A 19,159-nucleotide genomic window follows, 5' to 3' on the forward strand; every position below is an offset into this window, starting at 1 on the left:
TTCAAACTACTTCTTTGGAAAGTCTGGTATTTATGGAAGAGATTATGATAAACAGTCTATTATCAAGCTGCTGCTCTCAGATTCTGGTGCTGCTAAGATTTGTGTCCTCTCCATAGTGGGGATGGGTAGGGTTGGGAAGACCACCCTTGCTCAAGTTGTGTACAATGACGACATGGTGAAGGAGTATTTTGACCTCAAAGTATGGGTTTGTGTTACCCAAGAATTTGATGTCTCTGGAATGAGAAGGACTATTATAGAGGCAATCCCTCTAACATGTGATGCATCAGATCTTAATCATCAACAGATTAAGCTCAAGGAGTTCCTCAGCAATAAGAGATTTCTCATCGTTTTAGATGATGTATGGAACGAGAACTATATTGTATGGGAAATCTTACGGCGTCCTTTTGAATATGGGGCACAGGGAAGTAAGATCATAGTCACAACACGAAGTGAAATTGTTGCATCAACCATGCTCACTGTTCCAATTTATCATTTAAAATTATTGTCAGATGATGATTGTTGGTTGTTATTTGCTGAGCACGCATTTGAAGGGATAGAATTGGATACATTTGCTAAGTTGAGAGATACAGGGAGAAATATAGTGAAAAAATGTAGTGGACTACCATTGACAGCTAAAGCTCTAAGGGGTCTCTTGCGCTCTAAAAGGGATGAAAGTGAATGGGAAAAGGTATTGAAAAGTGATATATGGGATTTTCCAGATGCTAGGAGCAATGTTCTTCATGCTCTTATATTGAGCTATCACCCTCTTCCATCACATCTAAAGCGATGCTTCGCCTATTGTTCCATGTTTCCAAAGAATTATCAATTTAAACGGAATGAACTTGTGCGCTTATGGATGGCGGAAGATCTTCTGCTTCTGCAACATTCCAATAGAAATAGGAGAACGGAAGAAGTTGGTAAAGAATACTTCAATGACCTGGCATCTAGGTCATTCTTTCAGCAATCAAGTAAAAAGTGCTTCTTTATTCATGACCTTATGGGTGACCTGGCCGAATTTTGTCTCTGGAGAATTCACCTTCAGATTAGAGGGTGTAAAGACACATGCCATGTCAAAAAAAACTCGTCACATGTCATATTCCAAGGTGAAATTCGATGATTTAGAGAATATTATGGCCATATGCGAAAATCTGCGCACCTTTCTCCCATCACAAGTGTTATCATGGTCTAGATGCTTAAACGATGAGGCTTTAAGTGGCTTACTTTCAAAACTAACAAGTTTGAGGGAACTTTCCCTCTCTAACTGCCGCAATTTGACAGTTATTCTGGATGCAATTGGTAATTTGATACATTTAAGATATCTAGACCTCTCTTCAACATCCATCTCCAAGTTACCAGACTCTGTAGGTTCTTTGAACAATTTGCAGACTTTGCTGCTGACAAATTGTTCTTACCTTACTGAATTGCCTTTCAACTTGGAAAGGCTAACTAATCTCAGATGTTTGGATATAAGTGGAACAAAATTAAGTCAGACACCACAGCATATGGGTAGATTGAAAAATCTTCAGATATTAACAGTATTTGTTCAAGGTAATAGATGTGGGTCGAGCATCAAAGAGTTGAAGGAACTTCAATTTGTTCGGAAAAAGCTCACTATTTCCAATCTGCAACATGTTGCTAGTCCTCAAGATGCCATGATGGCTAATTTGGTCGGTAAAGAGAAGCTTAATGAATTGGTGTTGAAATGGAATGGGACCGCAAATAATTCAGAAGAAGTTAGAAGTGTACTTCCTCACTTGCAACCTCCTAAAGCCTTAAGGAAACTTACCATCAAGGGTTATGGGAGCACATCGTTCCCAGACTGGTTAGGTGGATGCCAGTTTTTAAATTTAGCATCTCTATGTATTGATGACTGTACAACTTGTGTTCTCTTGCCACCACTTGGGCAATTGCCTTCCCTCAAAGCTCTCTCGTTAACACGGCTTTCACTTGTAGTTTCTATTGGTGATTCTTTTTATTACATTCCTTCTGACCAAGTTGAGCCATCTCGCAGAAATGCAGTTAGACCATTCAGGTCCCTTCAAACTTTGCGCTTTGAGAACATGCCCCAGTGGCAAGTATGGCTTCCTTTTACAGTAATAGATGAAAATGCAGATGGAGCATTTCCTTGTCTTCAACAGCTTTATATAAAAAATTGCCCAAAACTGAAGGGCTTGCCCAAAAAACTCCCTTTTCTAGCCAAACGGGTGATTTCAAAGTGTGAGCAACTTGTAGCCACTGTTCCCCCAACAATCTGGGAATTGCAGTTGAAAGACTGTAAAAAGGTATCAATGAAGGAACTGCCACCTCGTTTGTTGGATTTTTCAATTGGTGGATATGATTCTTTTGAGTTGCCATTTGGGGTTGCAGACAACAGGAATTGTTCTATTGAAAAGCTAAGCATCACAAGCTGCCAGGTAATTCGTCAGCTTCCTCAAATTGGCCTTGCTAACACATTGAAGTCACTCAACGTTGCAAACTGTGGGATTTTTGAGCTTCCCATGAACCAATATTTTTCAACTCTTGAGCGTTTGTGCATAAAATTTAGCTTTGGTTCTCTCAAGTCCTTGATTTTAAGTTTCTTTCCAAAGCCGAGCCATCTTGACCTTGAAGGATGTCAGAATCTAGAGTCTCTTTCAACTTCAGGGGATCACTTGTAGCATTTTCCATCTCTCACCTCCATAAGGATAAGTAATTGTCCTGATTTTGTTTCTTTTCCAGAAGATGGACTCTCAGCTCTAAACCTCACTTATCTCTTCATTGACAATTGCAAGAATTTAAAGTCATTGCCCCATCAGATGAGTAACCTGCTTCCTTCTCTAGTGACTTTGAATATATTTCTCTGTCCAGAGCTTGAGCTGTTTCCAGCAGAAGGACTGCCAGAAGGTTTACATTCATTAGAGATCAATCGCTGTGACAAGCTCTTTGTTGAGAGAGAGAACTGGGATTTGCAAAGACTCCCTTCTCTTCGAAGCTTTGGTATCAAAGGTGCATGCAAAGATGGGGAATCCTTCCCAGAAGAATGGTTGCTTCCATCTTCTCTTTCCTCCCTTTATATACGTAAACTCCAGAATTTTAAGTGTTGAGTGGACATGGGATTCAGAAATTGACCTCTCTACAGTCATTGGAGATAAGAGACTGTTCAGAACTTCAGTGCATACCAGAAAAACTCAGAACTTCAGTGCATACCAGAAAAACTTCCAGCCTCCCTTTCTGCCCTGCATGCATGGAATTGCCCGTTGCTTGAACCAAGATGCAACGGGGAAAAAAATGAAGGTTGGCCCAAAATTGCTCACATTCCCCGCATACGTATCAACAGAAGATTAATCAGATATGGCTAAACTTCATACTCGAGACATGTTTCAGTCCCTGTTCAGAATCTTGCAAGACTTGTTGGGCCACTGAGTGTGAGTGAATGGTTAGTTTTGAAAATAAGAAACTTTTATCTGCTATTTACTTGGTTGGAATTTTTTATTTTTTTTGGGGCCAAAACTTGGTTTGGAATTTAAATCCATATTTAAATCCCTTAAATCTATTACTTCAAATTTTTTAACGGTACGTTTGCTTTGATAACTGGCGGCAATGATGGGCCCTTTTCTAGTTTAATTCATTGATTGGTTTCAGATTGGGGATTTTTTTCTGATGACTATGAATTCTATTTTAGTTATATATATAATACATATATATATACATGGAACATTTATTTCCTTTCGGATATCCATTTTTCTTAAATGATATTGATACTTTTCATGTAATATTCAGAAAGCCATGTGGCTGAGGCAGAAATCATCGTGATCTAAGACCTCTGTTAACTGACTTAACATGCGTTCTAGCAGCTTCAGGAATGCGGCATTTACTTTGCACCAGCTTGTTCTTTGCAATCTCAGGCAAGATTTTTCTATGTTGCTTCAACTTTCAAAAGATATGATAGAACAAAAACTACTATGTATGTTAATAATTAATATTTTTTATGGCACTTGATCTATTGATGATCTAGTATCAACACTACATGTGAAAACACTTTTGTGTAGACTTGGTCAGTTGGTCTTGTAAAAATTGGTAGATTATGATAGTAGTAATTTAACATGTGTGTTTAACTACTTATACTAGTTCAATCTGCCAAAATTTACATGCTAAAAGTCTAGATGAGATATACACCTTCCTTTAATTTCTTACTCTGATTTAACATAAAAGAATTGGTATGTAAATTTTTAATAATTCATGAATTTCCTTTAAGGAATTATAACTACCACATGCTTATTTCTTTTTGGCCTTCTTCTAATGATCTATAAAACTTTACTGGACCAGAGTTGTCTCTAGATCCATGGGTTCTAATCTTTCCAGGTGAACAAAAAGTAAACCTACTTTGTGTACACCTGGAGAGGCCAGAAGCTTAACATCAGGAGACAATATGTACCCATTTTTACTCTATTATGTGCATTGAAACTAGGCTACCATACTTAACTAGGATCCTCTTGGAATCTGCATAACTTAACTGCGATGATTCAAAAATTTCCAAGGATAATGGTGAAAGGATTATTGATTGGAAAAATGCATGCATCACTCAAGCAAAGTTGAATTTCATTTCAAGCTCAACCCCTTCTCATTGTAGGTTCGGAATGTTGAAGGTGGTTTTGAAGACAATTGGTCATAATGGAAGTAAATAAATGATCAATTTTTTTTATTGTATATACTGATAGGATGAATCTGCTGATTGCCAATGGATTGAGAATGAGAATACTGATTCATATTGTGCAATTGACGTTCTTCCCTCTGGATAATGAACAAGACTATTGAGTCAATAAACAAGATAGAACAGTATATCTTTCTCTTGTAATTTCCTTCAATAAATAGCTCATGTGTGTTTGAAATCTGATTCCCTCTGAATTGCTGATTTATCTTGTATGATATATCTTGCATTATAAGAAGCCTGTAAATCAACAAGTTTGTGCTTAAATTTAGCTTTGATTCTCTTTCTTTGTTTTTTTTTTTGGATAAAAAGAGAATAATAACATTAAGAAACAAGAGTTTACAAAACATGAGTATTTTTTGGCCCAAAAAACAGGGGATTTTTTTTTTTTTTTGAAAAATTACGTTTGCATCTAAACAAGATAATTCAATATTACAAAATCTATTGACATCTAAGCATAACAAATTGATAACTATTTAATTGTGGTGAATGTGGTTACAATGTTAATAAAGGTTAGAGTATTTAATTGTATTGAGAGGAACTTGAGTATAATTTTCTCATTTATTTTTGTTTTCTATCAACCTCATCGTTGACACTTGTCATCATGAGGATGATCAAAAGCTTGTGTTTGTTTGCGGGAGGCACAAGCAAGCATGCTTCTTCTTGCATGCTGGGAAAGGCTTTTTTTGAGCGTGTTGGCTTCTTCTATCATTTCAATTATGTGATCAAGCACTACTATTTTGGAAACTTTGGATAATTTTCTATTCCTATATAATAATGTGATGGTTTTTGCTTTACTCCAGATTCCAAACAGAAAATGTGCCAATTTCTAGAGTGCCCCAAAATCATGGTCTTATTCACGATTTTGATTTATGAGGCACCAAATGGAAGGCTTTATTGGATGATAATTGAATTGAATGGAAATAATTTAATTCGGACTTTGCAGATTAAAAATAAAACAAAAAAAAAAAGATAAAGACAAAGCTCCTTATGATCTTGAACTCAATTTTCGTGAATAAAAAAACCTATATGTTGGGAGAACCTTTTTTTCATCTACCTGGGATCCTGCCAACTACGATTTAACTTGGTTAATATAATACTGAATATTATTGGATTGTTGTTAAAAAAATAAAAAAGAACAACTATTGTTAAAAAACATATATCAGATGTCTTTTATACAGAAGAATGCGTGGATAAGAACCAAAACATGGAACATGAAAGTGGGAAAAATGTGGGTTTGCTGTCAAAGATTTAAAAAGAGGCCGAAGAAGCATTGTTTGTAAGGGAAGCAAACTTTCGCCAGAAAATAAAAAAAAAAAATGTGAGAGAGAGAGGAGAGAGAGAGAGAGAGAGAGAGAGAGAGAGAGAGAGAGGGGCAAACATGCTTTACAAAAGCTGACCAATCCTAGATGTTGGATCCTATTATGATTGCCACAATTTTAATCAGGCAGAATGACAATAAGGCATAGAAAAATGAATTAATGATAATGTGGATCTGACACTATTTTTTTTTTTTGAGAAATGAGTTCTAAATATTAATTTAAACAACAATAAATCTAAAAACCTTAATTATAAATAAGATATTTAAGTTTTAAATGTGATATTGTAATTCAAATTCTTGTTTAGAATTATTTGAATTAGTATTTATAATTTTTTAAATTTTTTTGAAATTTAATTTTTATTAATTTGTTCTATTAATATCTAATTGTCATTCTCTCTTTAGATTATTTGAAGCCCGGTTAACCATAGAAATTACTACTTAATAAATTAAACCCCATACATGTCTCAAATAATTACAAAAATACTTACAAATTATTTAATAATAAGGTTCTTAAATTAGCAGTATTTGAACAATATTCTTGTAAGATACTCCTTCTGTCTCTATATATAAGATATTTTTAATTAAATTTCACATATCAATAAAGATTTCTTATTTAGTTAAACTCACATAAAAACACAATAATTTTTTAATTTTATTCCTAATAATATCATAATTAATATCATAATGGTAGTAAGGAAAATATATAATTAACAATCTATTATCTATTTCATTTTTTAAGATAAAGATAAAACTGTTTAATTACTCAAAAATATTATTACCATGTCTTATATTTAGAAATAAATTTTTTTTTAAAAAATACCTTATATATAAAAACGGAGGGAGTATGAGGTAACATATTTTCAGTTAAACCCACTTTTGTTGAATTATGTGAGTATTTCAAGTTCTCTTACCCATTAAGTATCTATATTATAATTTTAGAATTTCATCTAGGCTTAAAAATTTATGCTTGATTAGAAATAAATAAAACCGTGACTTCAATGACATTTTATGAGAATATATTTTAATTATTTCTTTACAGTTATATAATCATTGAATTATAGTAGAAAAACTATGATTTGATTTTTTTTTTCCTACATCTTGTGCTAATATCTTTGTTGACTGTCTGATTGAATTCATGATTTTTATTGTTACAAGGAACACTCACAAGATAAGAAGATTTAAATTTATTTTATATTTTCAAGATACAAACATCTTCTCTTTATTGATTCCAAGCCGGTTTGATTTGCTTATAGTTTACATTCAAAAAAAATTTTTAAAAATTTAAGAATGTAAAAGATGTTTTATTTTCTCAAACTATTTTCAAAGTTCATTTAAAAAGTATATTGAAAAAGCTCCAAAAGTCTATTTCTTGAACTTAATTTTGGATAGCTTTCTAAAAAACCTTTGCAGAATTTTTTTGTCAATTCATTTCCACTCTTCTAATTTTACATCATCATCATTATAATCTAAATAATTTTTAATTTATCAAACTAGTTTTTAAAAAATTTATCTAAACACAAATTTCATAACTAACTTTTACCAAATTATTTTTTACCAAATGAATTTTTAGTTGACTAACTTTTGATAAAATTGAAAATCAAATACACAAATACTTTATTTCTTAACTTTTCTTTACATTTGGATCTAGTGAATACAGCACAAATGACATGGCATATTGGTAGTGTGTAATAAATTCTGCTGTTAAACCATCTCAACGTCCAGATCTGATTGCCAAGGATTTTTTTTTTTTTTTTTTTTGCCAAAGGGAAATGTATCTTAAATCAAAAAAGATCTAATTGCTGAGTTAAGTACACATAAAGCTTAATCAAAACCAATGCCCAATTGATGTCATCTCCAAATCTATGATCTGTAAATCTATAAATAAGATCAGTGCTATGCAAAGTAAACCAAATGAACAGAACATATCTGAGCAAAACAAATGGCTCTCCCTCTCAGCTTACTCATCATCATTCTCTTCTCTATCACTATCTTCTCTACTTACATCTCCACCATCAATGGAGCTTTCTCAGAACACAACCCTATCGCCTTAACCACAACACACACGCAAAAAACGACTCACCTTCACTTCTTCTTCCACGACACTCTCGACGGCAAAAACCCTAGTGCTGTCAGAATCATTAGCCCTGAAAAAAGCAATTTTGGAACCACTTTCATGACTGATGACCCTTTAACAGAAGGACCAGAACTGACCTCCAAGCTAGTGGGAAGAGCTCAGGGAATGTACGCGTCGGCGTCTCAACACGACGTCGTGTTGCTGATGGTGATGAACTATGCGTTCATAGAGGGGATTTACAGAGGCAGTTCACTGAGTGTTCTTGGGAGGAACCCTCCGATGGAAGATGTCAGGGAGATGCCTATTGTCGGAGGAAGTGGTTTGTTTCGATTTGCCAGAGGTTATGCTTTGGCTCATACTCTTTGGTTTGATCCTAAATCTGGAAGTGCTGTTGTGGAGTACAATGTTACTGTGATTCATTTCTAAGTCTCTGCTTTTTTGCTTTGTTTAGTCTTATTATTGTTTTAGCAGTTATTGTCTTATTGATCATCGCTTCATCCATACCTATCCATTTTAAAAAGAAAAATCATGCTGCTTCTGACACTATCTGTATTTGTAATTGTATTGGGTCACACTGTTTTAATGTTTTAATATATATATATATCCATTAATTTTTGTGAGGTAAGCTCTTATATTTAGCTTATTTAAATTAAGATTGAAGTAAGCTCTTATATTTATTTTCTAAAATATTTTCAAACAATGTTTAAAAAAAAATTAAAATTTCATCTAAGAGTGTAAAATATATTAACTGGGAGTTTAGGGAAGGGTTTGTAAGTTTTAAATGAAAGTTGGAGTAAATATTAATTTTATTTTATTAATAATAAAAATGAATTTGATTATTTGAACTAAATTCATTTAAGTTCAAGCTTGACTTAGATTTTTTTCAATAGTTCACATGAGTTGGAAGTAAATTTTTTTTTTAAAAGAAACTCTCAAATTTAATTTTAAAATTTTTCAAGCTCATTTGAACTAATTTGTTAAGCTTAATCTAAATTACTGTGTTATTAGGGAGAACAAATAACAACAAAAGGTCAATTATTAATAGAATCTTTGCAGTAGAAAAGATGAAAAAGGATACAAAAAGATATAAATTTTAACTAAATCACCCTTTCCCTATCTTACAAATATCAACCTTTTCATCTTAAAATTCTAATTTATTGATGCTAAGTACACTTGATAATATGAAAAATTAGGAAAGATATATAAGGTATATATAGACCCAATATATAAAACACTAATATACCAAGAGAGAGATGAGAAAGTGGACCAACATTTCTCTCTCTTTTTATCTCCCCAATTTTAGCAGATACATATTGCAACAAATCTCATCAGATGATCAAACTTTATTACATAAATCAAACCAATTATAAAAAGTCACATAAGCAAACTGTAAATGGCTGCATATACTTATAAAAAGTACATTAAACTAACAAGCTTATGTGTTTTTCTAAACTTGAGATTGATTTCTGTATCTTTTATAATTTGGACCTACATTGTCCCCCTCAATGGCTATGGTCAATTGTGGGCTCATACTCCCTTCAATGGCTTAATGGTCAATTGTGGGCTCACATTTTCCCCCATGTTCAGCTGCATCATTTTGAAGTATAGATTCTCTTCAAGTGAAATGGTCTTGACTTGTATAGATATACGAAAAGCACACCTATTTTAAGTGCACTTAAAATAAGTCAAGACAAAAAAAATCTTAAAGAGTAGCTTGATCCCATTAAATTATGAGAGAAGAGAGATATAAATGATAGTAGAACTTGGAGATATGTGAGTTCTACTACATGGACGTGAAATCTTTCTATTTTCTTATCATCATTTTCCTTTCACTTCCCCAATTATAACAATTGATATCACTGCATTAAGTGAATTTGTTTTAGTCAAATGGTATGTAATTTGGGAAGTGAAGAGAAAATGATGATAAGGAAACGAAGAGATTTTGTGTTTCCAATGCATACCATCGTCTTTATCTCTATTTCTCTCCTTGATGATGAGTTGAAGTCTTTAGAACTTCCATGCTGATATTGAGTAGAGAGGTCGATCATCCCAACAAACAAAGAGGCATTGATCATGCTCTATAAGCTTGTATCCTCTTCCATAGTTCTGCAATGGCCTTGTTGCCTGCAACATTCTAGCATAGCTCAAAGATCTTCTTTGAAACCCAGCAAGCTCAAGCCATCGAACCCATGTCTCAGCTTTCTCATGTCTCTCTTTTCTCTGAACTCCTTCACAAGCAATGATGTTCTTGATTTCTTCACCCAGAAGCATCCTCTCCATGATTGTTCTATCTGCTTCTCTTGCTTTAGGAACATTGGCTTCTAAGCAATCAAAGAGTGCACCGTAGAATATGAGTGCATTCTCTAGCCTTGTCTTGAGAGCATGCTCGTTAGCATTTGATTCTTGCTCAGTGATGAGCATCAACCTGGGTTTGAGGTTCCAGATTGCATTTAGAAAACACTCCATCTTAGGGGAAGCACATGGAGAAAGAGCTGAATCAGGACTTGGTCTGATCCTAAGTTTCCCAAGCAACTCTGAAAAATACCCATTCATCATCATTTGACCTAATCCATCAAGTGGGTTGACTAGAAGGCACCAAAATAAATAAGGACAATAATTATAATCATAATTTTTTTGTGTGTGAAACATCTAGTATCTTAAGCTTGCATGTCCCACATTGAGTTGATAAAACTTAATGAGGGCCAGACTAATTGGGATTGAGTAGGGAACACATCCTTTTGAGCAGAATCTCTATTATTAATGCTATAACATTTCCAATGCTTGAATTTAAGATTCTAGTTATACTAGCACGACTCCCTTATCAGTTAAATGAAATGTTCGATAATAATAATTATATTATATTTTTTTATAAAAACAAAATTATTAAAAGTTATAAAGGGATTATGCTTTAAGGTTTTAAGAATGCTGTTGTTATGATCTTATATTAAACTTCTTTTAAAATTTAGTGGTAATGCTAGTTTTTGGTGGTGGTAACTCACTAAGTCCCTATAATTTTAGCATTTTAAAATAGTAGTTTCTAAGTTATAAAATAATTATAATTTTATTTTTCTAAATATAAAAACTAATATTTAAATAATTAAAATTATAAAGATTGAATCATAATAATGAAAAATTTAATAATAGAGTTAGGATTAAGTCAAAAATTATTAGGAGTAAATGATTAATTCCCCTACTATTATTATTCCTAAGTTACCAACACTAGAGTTGAGAATAAGAATCGAATTTCACAAATTGCCCATCTAAGTATGTTTTTATAAAGGTTTGGATCTAAAATTTTTTTAGTGAAATTGACTTTAAAGTCTAACATTAATAAGTTTAAAAAAAAAAAAAAGATTCGACCAGCCAATTTTTGCTTTATGCCTAAAATATTTTTTAATTTTTAAATTAAATTTAAATTTTATAATTTATATACTTTAAAATTAGAATATTTATTATTTTGAAATATTATAATTAAAATTTTTAATTTTTAAAAAATTTAAAAAATAAAAAGCAATAAAAAGAATTTACAGGCAAATTTGAGCCTATAGGAGCCGATGTTCCCTGCTCTACCAACACCCGCCAATAATATCCATTTGAAAATAGCCGTACCTGCAGGAGAATTAATCCCCGTCGTGGCCGTTTGATTATCATCAGCAGCGAGAAGGGAATGGAGCTGAAGAACAGAAACGATTGCAAGAGGCTCTTCTGGCTTCAAAGGCAATTTTTCAAACATCAGATTCTCCAATTTGCACTCAAATGGATAAAAGAAGAAAGGGAATTTCAATTTCTCAGCCTCTCTCATCAACAGAAACCCCGTTTGTTCAAGAACTTCCTTCTTCTCGTGAATCCCCGTGATTTTCAGAAACGGCAGAGGTCGATTATCCGCGTGACACAGATCCTTCAATGTATGAAGAAAATGGATCCACTGCTCTGGATCGGAAGCGTTGAAATCGATCACATGTATCACCGGTTCGCCTCTCATGGCTTCGGCGATGGCGTGATTCGAGATCCAGTACGAGAACATCAAGAAGGGACACAACTCTCGGAAGAGTCTCCGGACAAGAACCAGCTCCGACGCTGACAAGCGATTTGTCAGCCGGAGTGATTCCGACAGACCAGGTATGTACTTATTGAGCATCCGATAAGCGAGGCCTTCGTTGGCGTAAGTGGCGACGCGTTGAAGGGCGTCGCCGTCTGGGGCGGCGAGGGTGGCGATTTTCTGGAGGGTGGTTACGACGCTCACGATATCGCCAGTTTCTGTAAGTTTAGCACCGTGGGGAAGAAGACGGGCCATTAAAATGCTCTTCGCTTCCCATTCCATGCCGTTGAGCCACTGGTATGGTGAGTTTGAGCTTGAGCTTGAACCTGATCAGTAATCAAACAACAAAGATGAACTAGGAAATTAAGAATCAAATAATCTTTTGGTTTATGCTGTGCCTGTGTTCAGTCAAATTGGACTGAGTTAAGTTGAAGTTTGATCTCAATTAAGGACTCAAAATTATAGATATCAAATTATTAATTTTTACCTTTTTAAAAAATAAAGAATAAATAAACAAACTTTTTTTGGTAAAAAAAAAAAACAAACAAACAAACTTATCTATTACAATTTACACTATCAACCACAAGTAGTGCCCTGACAAGGTGGACTGAGGTGTAGGAAAAGATTTTGAGATCAAACGATCCTGATCTGGAAAAAAAAAATTCACAAACCCACTCTAATTACATTTGATTATTACTTGAGTCTCACGTGGACAACACTAAGTCTCCATAACAATTACACTGTTGGCCACAAAAAAAAAAAAAAGAGGAACAATTTCTTTAATTTCTCCTCACAATAAGCTCACAGATATGTAGTTTTGTTAATCGATATCTCTAAAGACTCTTAATGGATTCAGCAATATATATAAACTAATATTTGGAGAGGAGAAATAGACCATATGCATATACCTGTATCCATTGTGAAGAGTAATACAATAAAGAGACTTGAAATATTTGGAGTTCAGGGGAGCAAAATTTTGATTAAAAGGGTTTTTGTTTTATAGAAACTTGAGATGCAGGAATGTTGCATTCATTTGAGGACAAAACACAAGATGTTTGATGTCATCGCCATTTCTATTATATTGTTATATGGTTTTTTACCGATCGAGGAAATAAGAAACGTTAGTAGAATGAAACAAATTTAAATACTTGTTTTTTTTTTCTGGTCATTTGTATGTATATAAATATATTGAGACAGAAATATCTCTCTCATTTCTCTCCTAGTCTATGGAAGTGCTAGCTAGGGACAAACAACATCTTTCAAACAGTATCTATATCCACTTTCGCCAAAAATATATATATATATATATATATCTATATGCTCAGAAATGTTTCTCCTAAGGCTTCGGATGTCCCCAGGTATAATTACAGAATCCTATGTCATAATATGTTATTGATCATTGGATTCTTTTCTGATCATACATTTATCTTTCTTTGGTTTTGTAATATATATTAAAGTTGTCTTAGCAACGAGGCAAGTAACCCATATAGTGCTTAGTTAATTCAGCCTAGTCTATGATGCAACTAGGAGGAAGGGTTAAAAACAAAAGCAAGATGCATTAATCCACCCAAAGAGAATTACTCTATGCAAACACACACATGGAAGATTGTGATGGGCTAAGAAAATTGAATAGGGCCAATGGAATAAGGTTATATAATCCTATGGATATCATCTTATTGCAAGAAACCAGAAACTCTGGACAAAGCTGTTGTCTGTAATGCATATCAGTTTCTTCTTCTAAAATCTTTCTTAGGATAGTCATTTTTTAAAAAATAAAATAAAATAAAAAACTAAAGTAAGAGAAGGAATTATATTTGAAAATTGAGCCAGATCCAACTTAATGCAACACCAGAAGTCAGTGGCAGAGTTAGGATCTTGGGCCAGGATGGACAAAATCATTTAAATATTTATAATTTTAAAAAATAATAAAAATTATTTAATAATTACATACCTTATAAATTTTTTCTACATGGTTTCATGTTCTGAAATTATTAAACAATCAGCTCATTGTCAATACTTTCAATATATTTTTTTTAATATAAGCCACGAAATAATTATTCATTCATAAATTCCTCATTCGATTGTGCAATCAAATTTTTACAAACTTTATAATAGAAAAGACTCTTTCAACTATTGATGTGACAATAGATAACATCATTGCTAATTTTAAGAAAAGCAAACTAATAGATAAATAATATGCCTTTTAGTTTCAACTAATTTTTTGATAAATTTGTATTAAGATTTCAAATGACACGGGCGAGATATTTTTTTCTTATTTTCTTATAGGTTTAATAAATGTTAATTTTTTGTAAAATAATATTACTATTTGAGTATATTAAAATTGTGAGCTAAAATTTATTGGGCTTTTGAGTTAAAAAAATTAATTTTAAATCTAAGCTAAAAAATAATATAAAATGGTTTAAAATACAAACTATAAAAAAGAGGGAGTGTAAAATATAAATACTTATATGTCAATTCTATGTAAGTAATTTTTTTCATTTGAGGGGGGCATATGCCCTCTCTGAAATACATGTGTGGCTCCGCCACTACTAGAAGTTGGAGTAGAGCCATAACTGAGGTTTCTATATTATTTACAGTGTAAGTTTCTCTGCCTATCAGCACGGAGGATCACAAAAGGGTTCGGATCTCCGCAAATTTTCCTCTCACTGTTTGATTTGAAATAGCTTTCACAATAATATAAATAAAAACAGAGTAAGCAGTGAAAAGTGGGTTTTCAAAAGATATCACATTCTGTAAATCGCTGATGAATTTCTGTGAAGTGCTAGTTTAATTCAGACATGTAGACACTAGACAAGTTAGTGAACGTAGAACAAGCACACACCAAATCTACAGTGATCCAAATGAGGAGATGCTGTGTCCAACTGCAAACACAAAGTAAGGGAACTTTTATGTAATAAAATAACAACACAACAGAGTGTAAGATTTCCTCTCAAGTATGATCCGAATTTGGATTTGAGAAGGTCAAGACGGTAAACTTTGGGCTGCTTCTTTATGGTTCTTCACTTATTAACTGCACTGAATTCTCAATTGATGATAAAAATCACAGCTCCAATACCATAGTACAAAGCTTAAAAGAACTCAATGAAATAGATGAGTTGAAATAATGTAGTCAAAGAACTTTTGACTTTATTGTTCTGTTATACAAGCTTACGCACCCACGGTGCTTTATGGTGGTATTATTACAGTTCATTCTTCACCATCGGACTCAACTTAACTTACAAGTGGACATGGTTTAGGACAAAAAGACATAAAACCACCTACATTTGTATATTGTTAACAAACTCAAATCAAACAATGCTATTGATACTTCATCATGCTTGACATGAAGCTGGGCTTCCTATAGTGCTCTTACAAGTCCACCTTGAAATTTTCCCTTAGAACCTCCAGGCTGATATAGAAAAGAGTGGGAGATCATTCCAGCATGTAAACAGACATTGATTGAAGTCTAGCAACTTGTATCCACTCCCATAACTCTGCAATGGCCTCGTTATCTGCAACATTCTCTCATAGTCCATGGGGACCCTCATGAACCCGGCCAATTCAAGCGATGGGCACCATGTCTTCAGAAACTTGACATGCCTCTCTTTTCTTTCAACTCCGTCACAAGCAATAATGTTCTTTATCTCCTCCCCAAGAAGCATCTTCTCCAGCAGGATTCTCTCTGCTGCTTTTTCTTTTGGAACATTAGCTTCCAAGCAATAAAACAGTGCAGCATAGAAGTTCAGTGCTTTATCAAGCCTGTCTGTCAACGAAGGCCCATTGTTATCTGATTCTTGTTCTGTAATGACCATCAGCCTCGGTTGGAGTTTAAAAAGGCTACTTAGAAACCACCTCATCTTAGGTGAAACACATTGCGAAGGAGTAGGTGGTAAGACTGAATCAGGAGTGATTTGATCATCAACTGCCAGAAGAGAATGAAGATGAAGAACAGAACTTATAGCAAGGGGCTCTCCTGGTTTCAGAGGCAATTTCTCGAAGCATAGAGTCTCCAACTGGCTTACAATGGGATAGAAGTGGAAGGGGATGCTGATTTTCTGAGCTTCTTGAATCAATTGAAACCCCATTTGTTCCAAAACCTCTTTATTCTCATGAATTCCGGTGATCTTCAGAAAAGGTAGTTGGTCTCCTTGGCGTTGTTCCTTCAAAGTATGAAGAAGATATATCCATTGAGTAGCATCACATGCATTGAGATCAATAATATGAAACACTTGTTCTCTTTCCATGGCTTCAACAATAGCCTGATTGGTGATCAGATAAGAAAAATTCAAGAATGGGCAGAAGTCAACGAACAACTTTCTGGCATACTGTTGTTCTAAGGTTGGCAAGGGATTTGACACATGCAGGGCCTCAGACACACCATGAATATTCTTGACCAACCTGTAAGCAAGCCCTTTATTAAAGTAGGTCGCATTGGATCACCATCAGGGGAGGCAACACTAGCAATGTTCTCAAGTGCTGCACTTGCATTGTTAAAGTCAAGAGTTTCAGTATATTTAGCACAGGTCGCTAGGAGACGAGGTAGGAACGAGCCCCTGCATTCCACTTTCATGTCTCTAAGGTACTGCATTGGTGAATCTATTCATGGAGAGTCAGATGCATGAATATAGAAGCACTAACACATATATGATATACAAATATGAAAAAGAGTTGAAGTATTATTCATAATTTGGGAGTTGTTTGGTTAATTGGCATCTTAACCTTAATAACCTTATTATCATTTGTTATAATTGTATTCATTATGTCTATTGTCATTCAAAGTTGCAGAGAAAAGGGTTATTCAATCTTCCTCTTGTCATCCAAGATTGCATGGACAGGGCTAAGTCTATTCGGTTTGACGACCAAAAGGTTAGAATTTGACCAAAAGAGATAGGGATTGCAAGAGTCCATAAGGGATTACTATCTACAAAGAAGAACCTTGCCTATATATTTGAGGTAAGCAGAGACTTCATGCATTCAAAATATGCATGAGGTATAGTATATCAAGCGTCTTCTTAAAGAATGGATTAAAGCATGTGCTGGAGACTTCTAAAAGTTAAATGGGGCAAATTAAAAAAAAAAATTAAAAGAAAGGGTCATCTGGTGTGTATTATATTCATGATAGATATTGTGTGGTTGTGTAGAGAGAGACAGATGCTAATCGAGATGGATGAAATAGATATCCATGTGAATAAGTGGCAGTTGCCGTTATTTCCTACCTTAAGTCTGTTCTTGTATAAGTTCACAGACAAGGTTCTATTTCTTTTCTTTTTTTTTTTAATTCATAAAATCTAGATCAAATACGTGTGATGAACTTAAAACAAATAACAAATTACTCTTACTGACACTCCTGATTGTATGTGATGAAATTTAAATTTTCACAAATAGGTCCTGTTCATGGAAATAAGTATTCAGAAAACAGATACAATATCAACACAGAAATAATTCTGCAATGACATCCCATTATTTGCCGTGGGAAAAATTGCTATACTAAGAAAACAAATGGTTTTGATCCAAAAAACAATTGACTCGGTCAACTTATACACACCCCTACTGTCTTCTGTTGAAAAGAATAATCTTTTTGTTTCTTATTTCCCCATCTTCAAAACCCGTTTCATTCTGAACTTAAAAGCAAGCTCAAATCCGAGAGTGCATACCTGCATCCATTATGAAGATCAACAGAGATTCAAATTGCTGGATCTGCAAAGAGAGTGCAAAAAGGTGGAGTAAAGTGAGGGAGTAGAAATTGTAAATTGATGTGTATTTCTAGTGATGAATCTCTTGCCGTTTTCCTTAAAAGCCAAACATAGGAGAATGTTACAAAGTTATTTTCTGTCATGTAAGGAAAAGGAAACAAGATAGGGCCAAACTCTCATTTCACCTTGTTAGTCCTTACCGAGAAAGAAAGAAAGAAAGCAAATCTTTCTAAACCAAATGTGGACAGAAGTCTTGTGATTCCTTTGGGATTAAGTTGAGAAACCTATGTCATAAATTTATTCACCACATAGCTCCTTTAACTTTTGGCAACCATTTATGATAATATATAGTCATTAATGAAGTTGTCTTGGTGTACAAACCCAATTACCAATCTTCTCCAGTTATATTAATGTGTTTAACAAGAGAGAAAAATAAGATATATAAACTTTATCCATAGCCACACATTTTTTTTTTTTACATTATTCACTTTTGAATGCATAAATACACAAACTTAAATATCTAATTTTGTATATCATTGCATAGTACATAGAAGACTAACATATTAAGTGAGAAAATCCCCTTAAACTCATAGCAATGCACCTCCATTTGAGAGGTGAGGTCCTTGACAAACCCATAATACTTTGCTCGACCTTTTGCCAATCAAAACCTTGCATGGGTAATCTTTGTGAGATTGAGCTCTCAACAAAATTATCAACATTATTAGTATATGTAAGTTTAAAAGAAGAGCTTATTTCAAAACACTAGCATATTTGGATGAAGAGTTCCTTAAACTTATAAATTTTTCTTGCGAGGCTTCTTGACGTATGACTCATAATAGTATAAAACTTTATCTAGCTAGCTTAATTAAGAAGATAAACTATTGTTTAAATAATTCTGCCAAATTTGTAATGCAACATGATTAGGAGAAAAGGACAAGAACAAAAAGATGCAATGTTCTGTAGTTTTGTGTTTAATTATGAGGCACGCATATTTTTATTAAGACTTTAATTACCTACATTATTAAGAAGGAACACTATAGTGCTTAAGTAATTAGGCCAAATTTATAATGTAATTAGGACAAAAGCTCAAACTCTGCAGGGGCTTCATGGTCAAATACTAGGGAGATAGAGAGACTAGTGAGATTCATGTACGTGATCCGATACCTGCTTGTGATTGATTAGAACTAGATCCAACTTAAGCAACAGTAGAATTATAGTAGAGCCATAGATGAGGCTTCTACTGGTATTTACACAAAAAATGATCTGTCTGTTAGCTCAAAAAATCATCAAGGGACTAAAATTGGGATCCTTACAAAAAATTTTCTCACATTGTTTGATTTAAAAT

General features: G+C 33.7%; 4 protein-coding genes across 5 annotated transcripts; 3 read left to right on the plus strand and 1 right to left on the minus strand.

Moving 5' to 3' along the window:
* Nucleotides 1–121: 121 nt before the first annotated feature.
* Nucleotides 122–831, plus strand: LOC129316685 (putative disease resistance protein RGA3). The gene is made up of 2 exons (XM_054961084.1): nt 122–728; nt 818–831. Exons 1-2 carry the CDS (start codon nt 122–124, stop codon nt 829–831), a joined length of 621 nt encoding a protein of 206 aa, XP_054817059.1.
* On the plus strand, nt 733–4,023 carry LOC129316855 (putative disease resistance RPP13-like protein 1). Of its 2 annotated transcripts, none has more exons than XM_054961224.1 (2): nt 733–3,415; nt 3,760–4,023. In XM_054961224.1, the coding sequence occupies exon 1, from the start codon at nt 837–839 to the stop codon at nt 2,655–2,657; it is 1,821 nt and encodes a 606-aa protein (XP_054817199.1). In that variant the 5' UTR covers nt 733–836; the 3' UTR covers nt 2,658–3,415; nt 3,760–4,023. The 2 variants fall into 2 exon arrangements, with proteins under 2 accessions (XP_054817199.1, XP_054817200.1); XM_054961225.1 differs by having other exon boundaries at nt 733–3,404.
* A 3,909-nt stretch (nt 4,024–7,932) lies between these two features.
* Nucleotides 7,933–8,583, plus strand: LOC129316873 (dirigent protein 22-like). The gene has a single exon (XM_054961244.1). The coding sequence runs from the start codon at nt 7,948–7,950 to the stop codon at nt 8,506–8,508; it is 561 nt and encodes a 186-aa protein (XP_054817219.1). The 5' UTR covers nt 7,933–7,947; the 3' UTR covers nt 8,509–8,583.
* Nucleotides 8,584–10,031: 1,448 nt separating this feature from the next.
* LOC129315071 (GRAS family protein TF80-like) lies at nt 10,032–12,545 on the minus strand. The gene is made up of 2 exons (XM_054958587.1): nt 11,692–12,545; nt 10,032–10,616 (listed from the first exon to the last, which is right to left on the minus strand). The coding sequence occupies exons 1-2, from the start codon at nt 12,401–12,403 to the stop codon at nt 10,090–10,092; spliced, it is 1,239 nt and encodes a 412-aa protein (XP_054814562.1). The 5' UTR covers nt 12,404–12,545; the 3' UTR covers nt 10,032–10,089.
* Between the last annotated feature and the right edge of the window lie 6,614 nt (nt 12,546–19,159).

This window comes from Prosopis cineraria, unplaced genomic scaffold, assembly GCF_029017545.1.
Source record: "Prosopis cineraria cultivar Desert tree isolate PC_DT_omini unplaced genomic scaffold, ASM2901754v1 PC7, whole genome shotgun sequence".
Lineage (NCBI taxonomy): Eukaryota > Viridiplantae > Streptophyta > Magnoliopsida > Fabales > Fabaceae > Prosopis > Prosopis cineraria.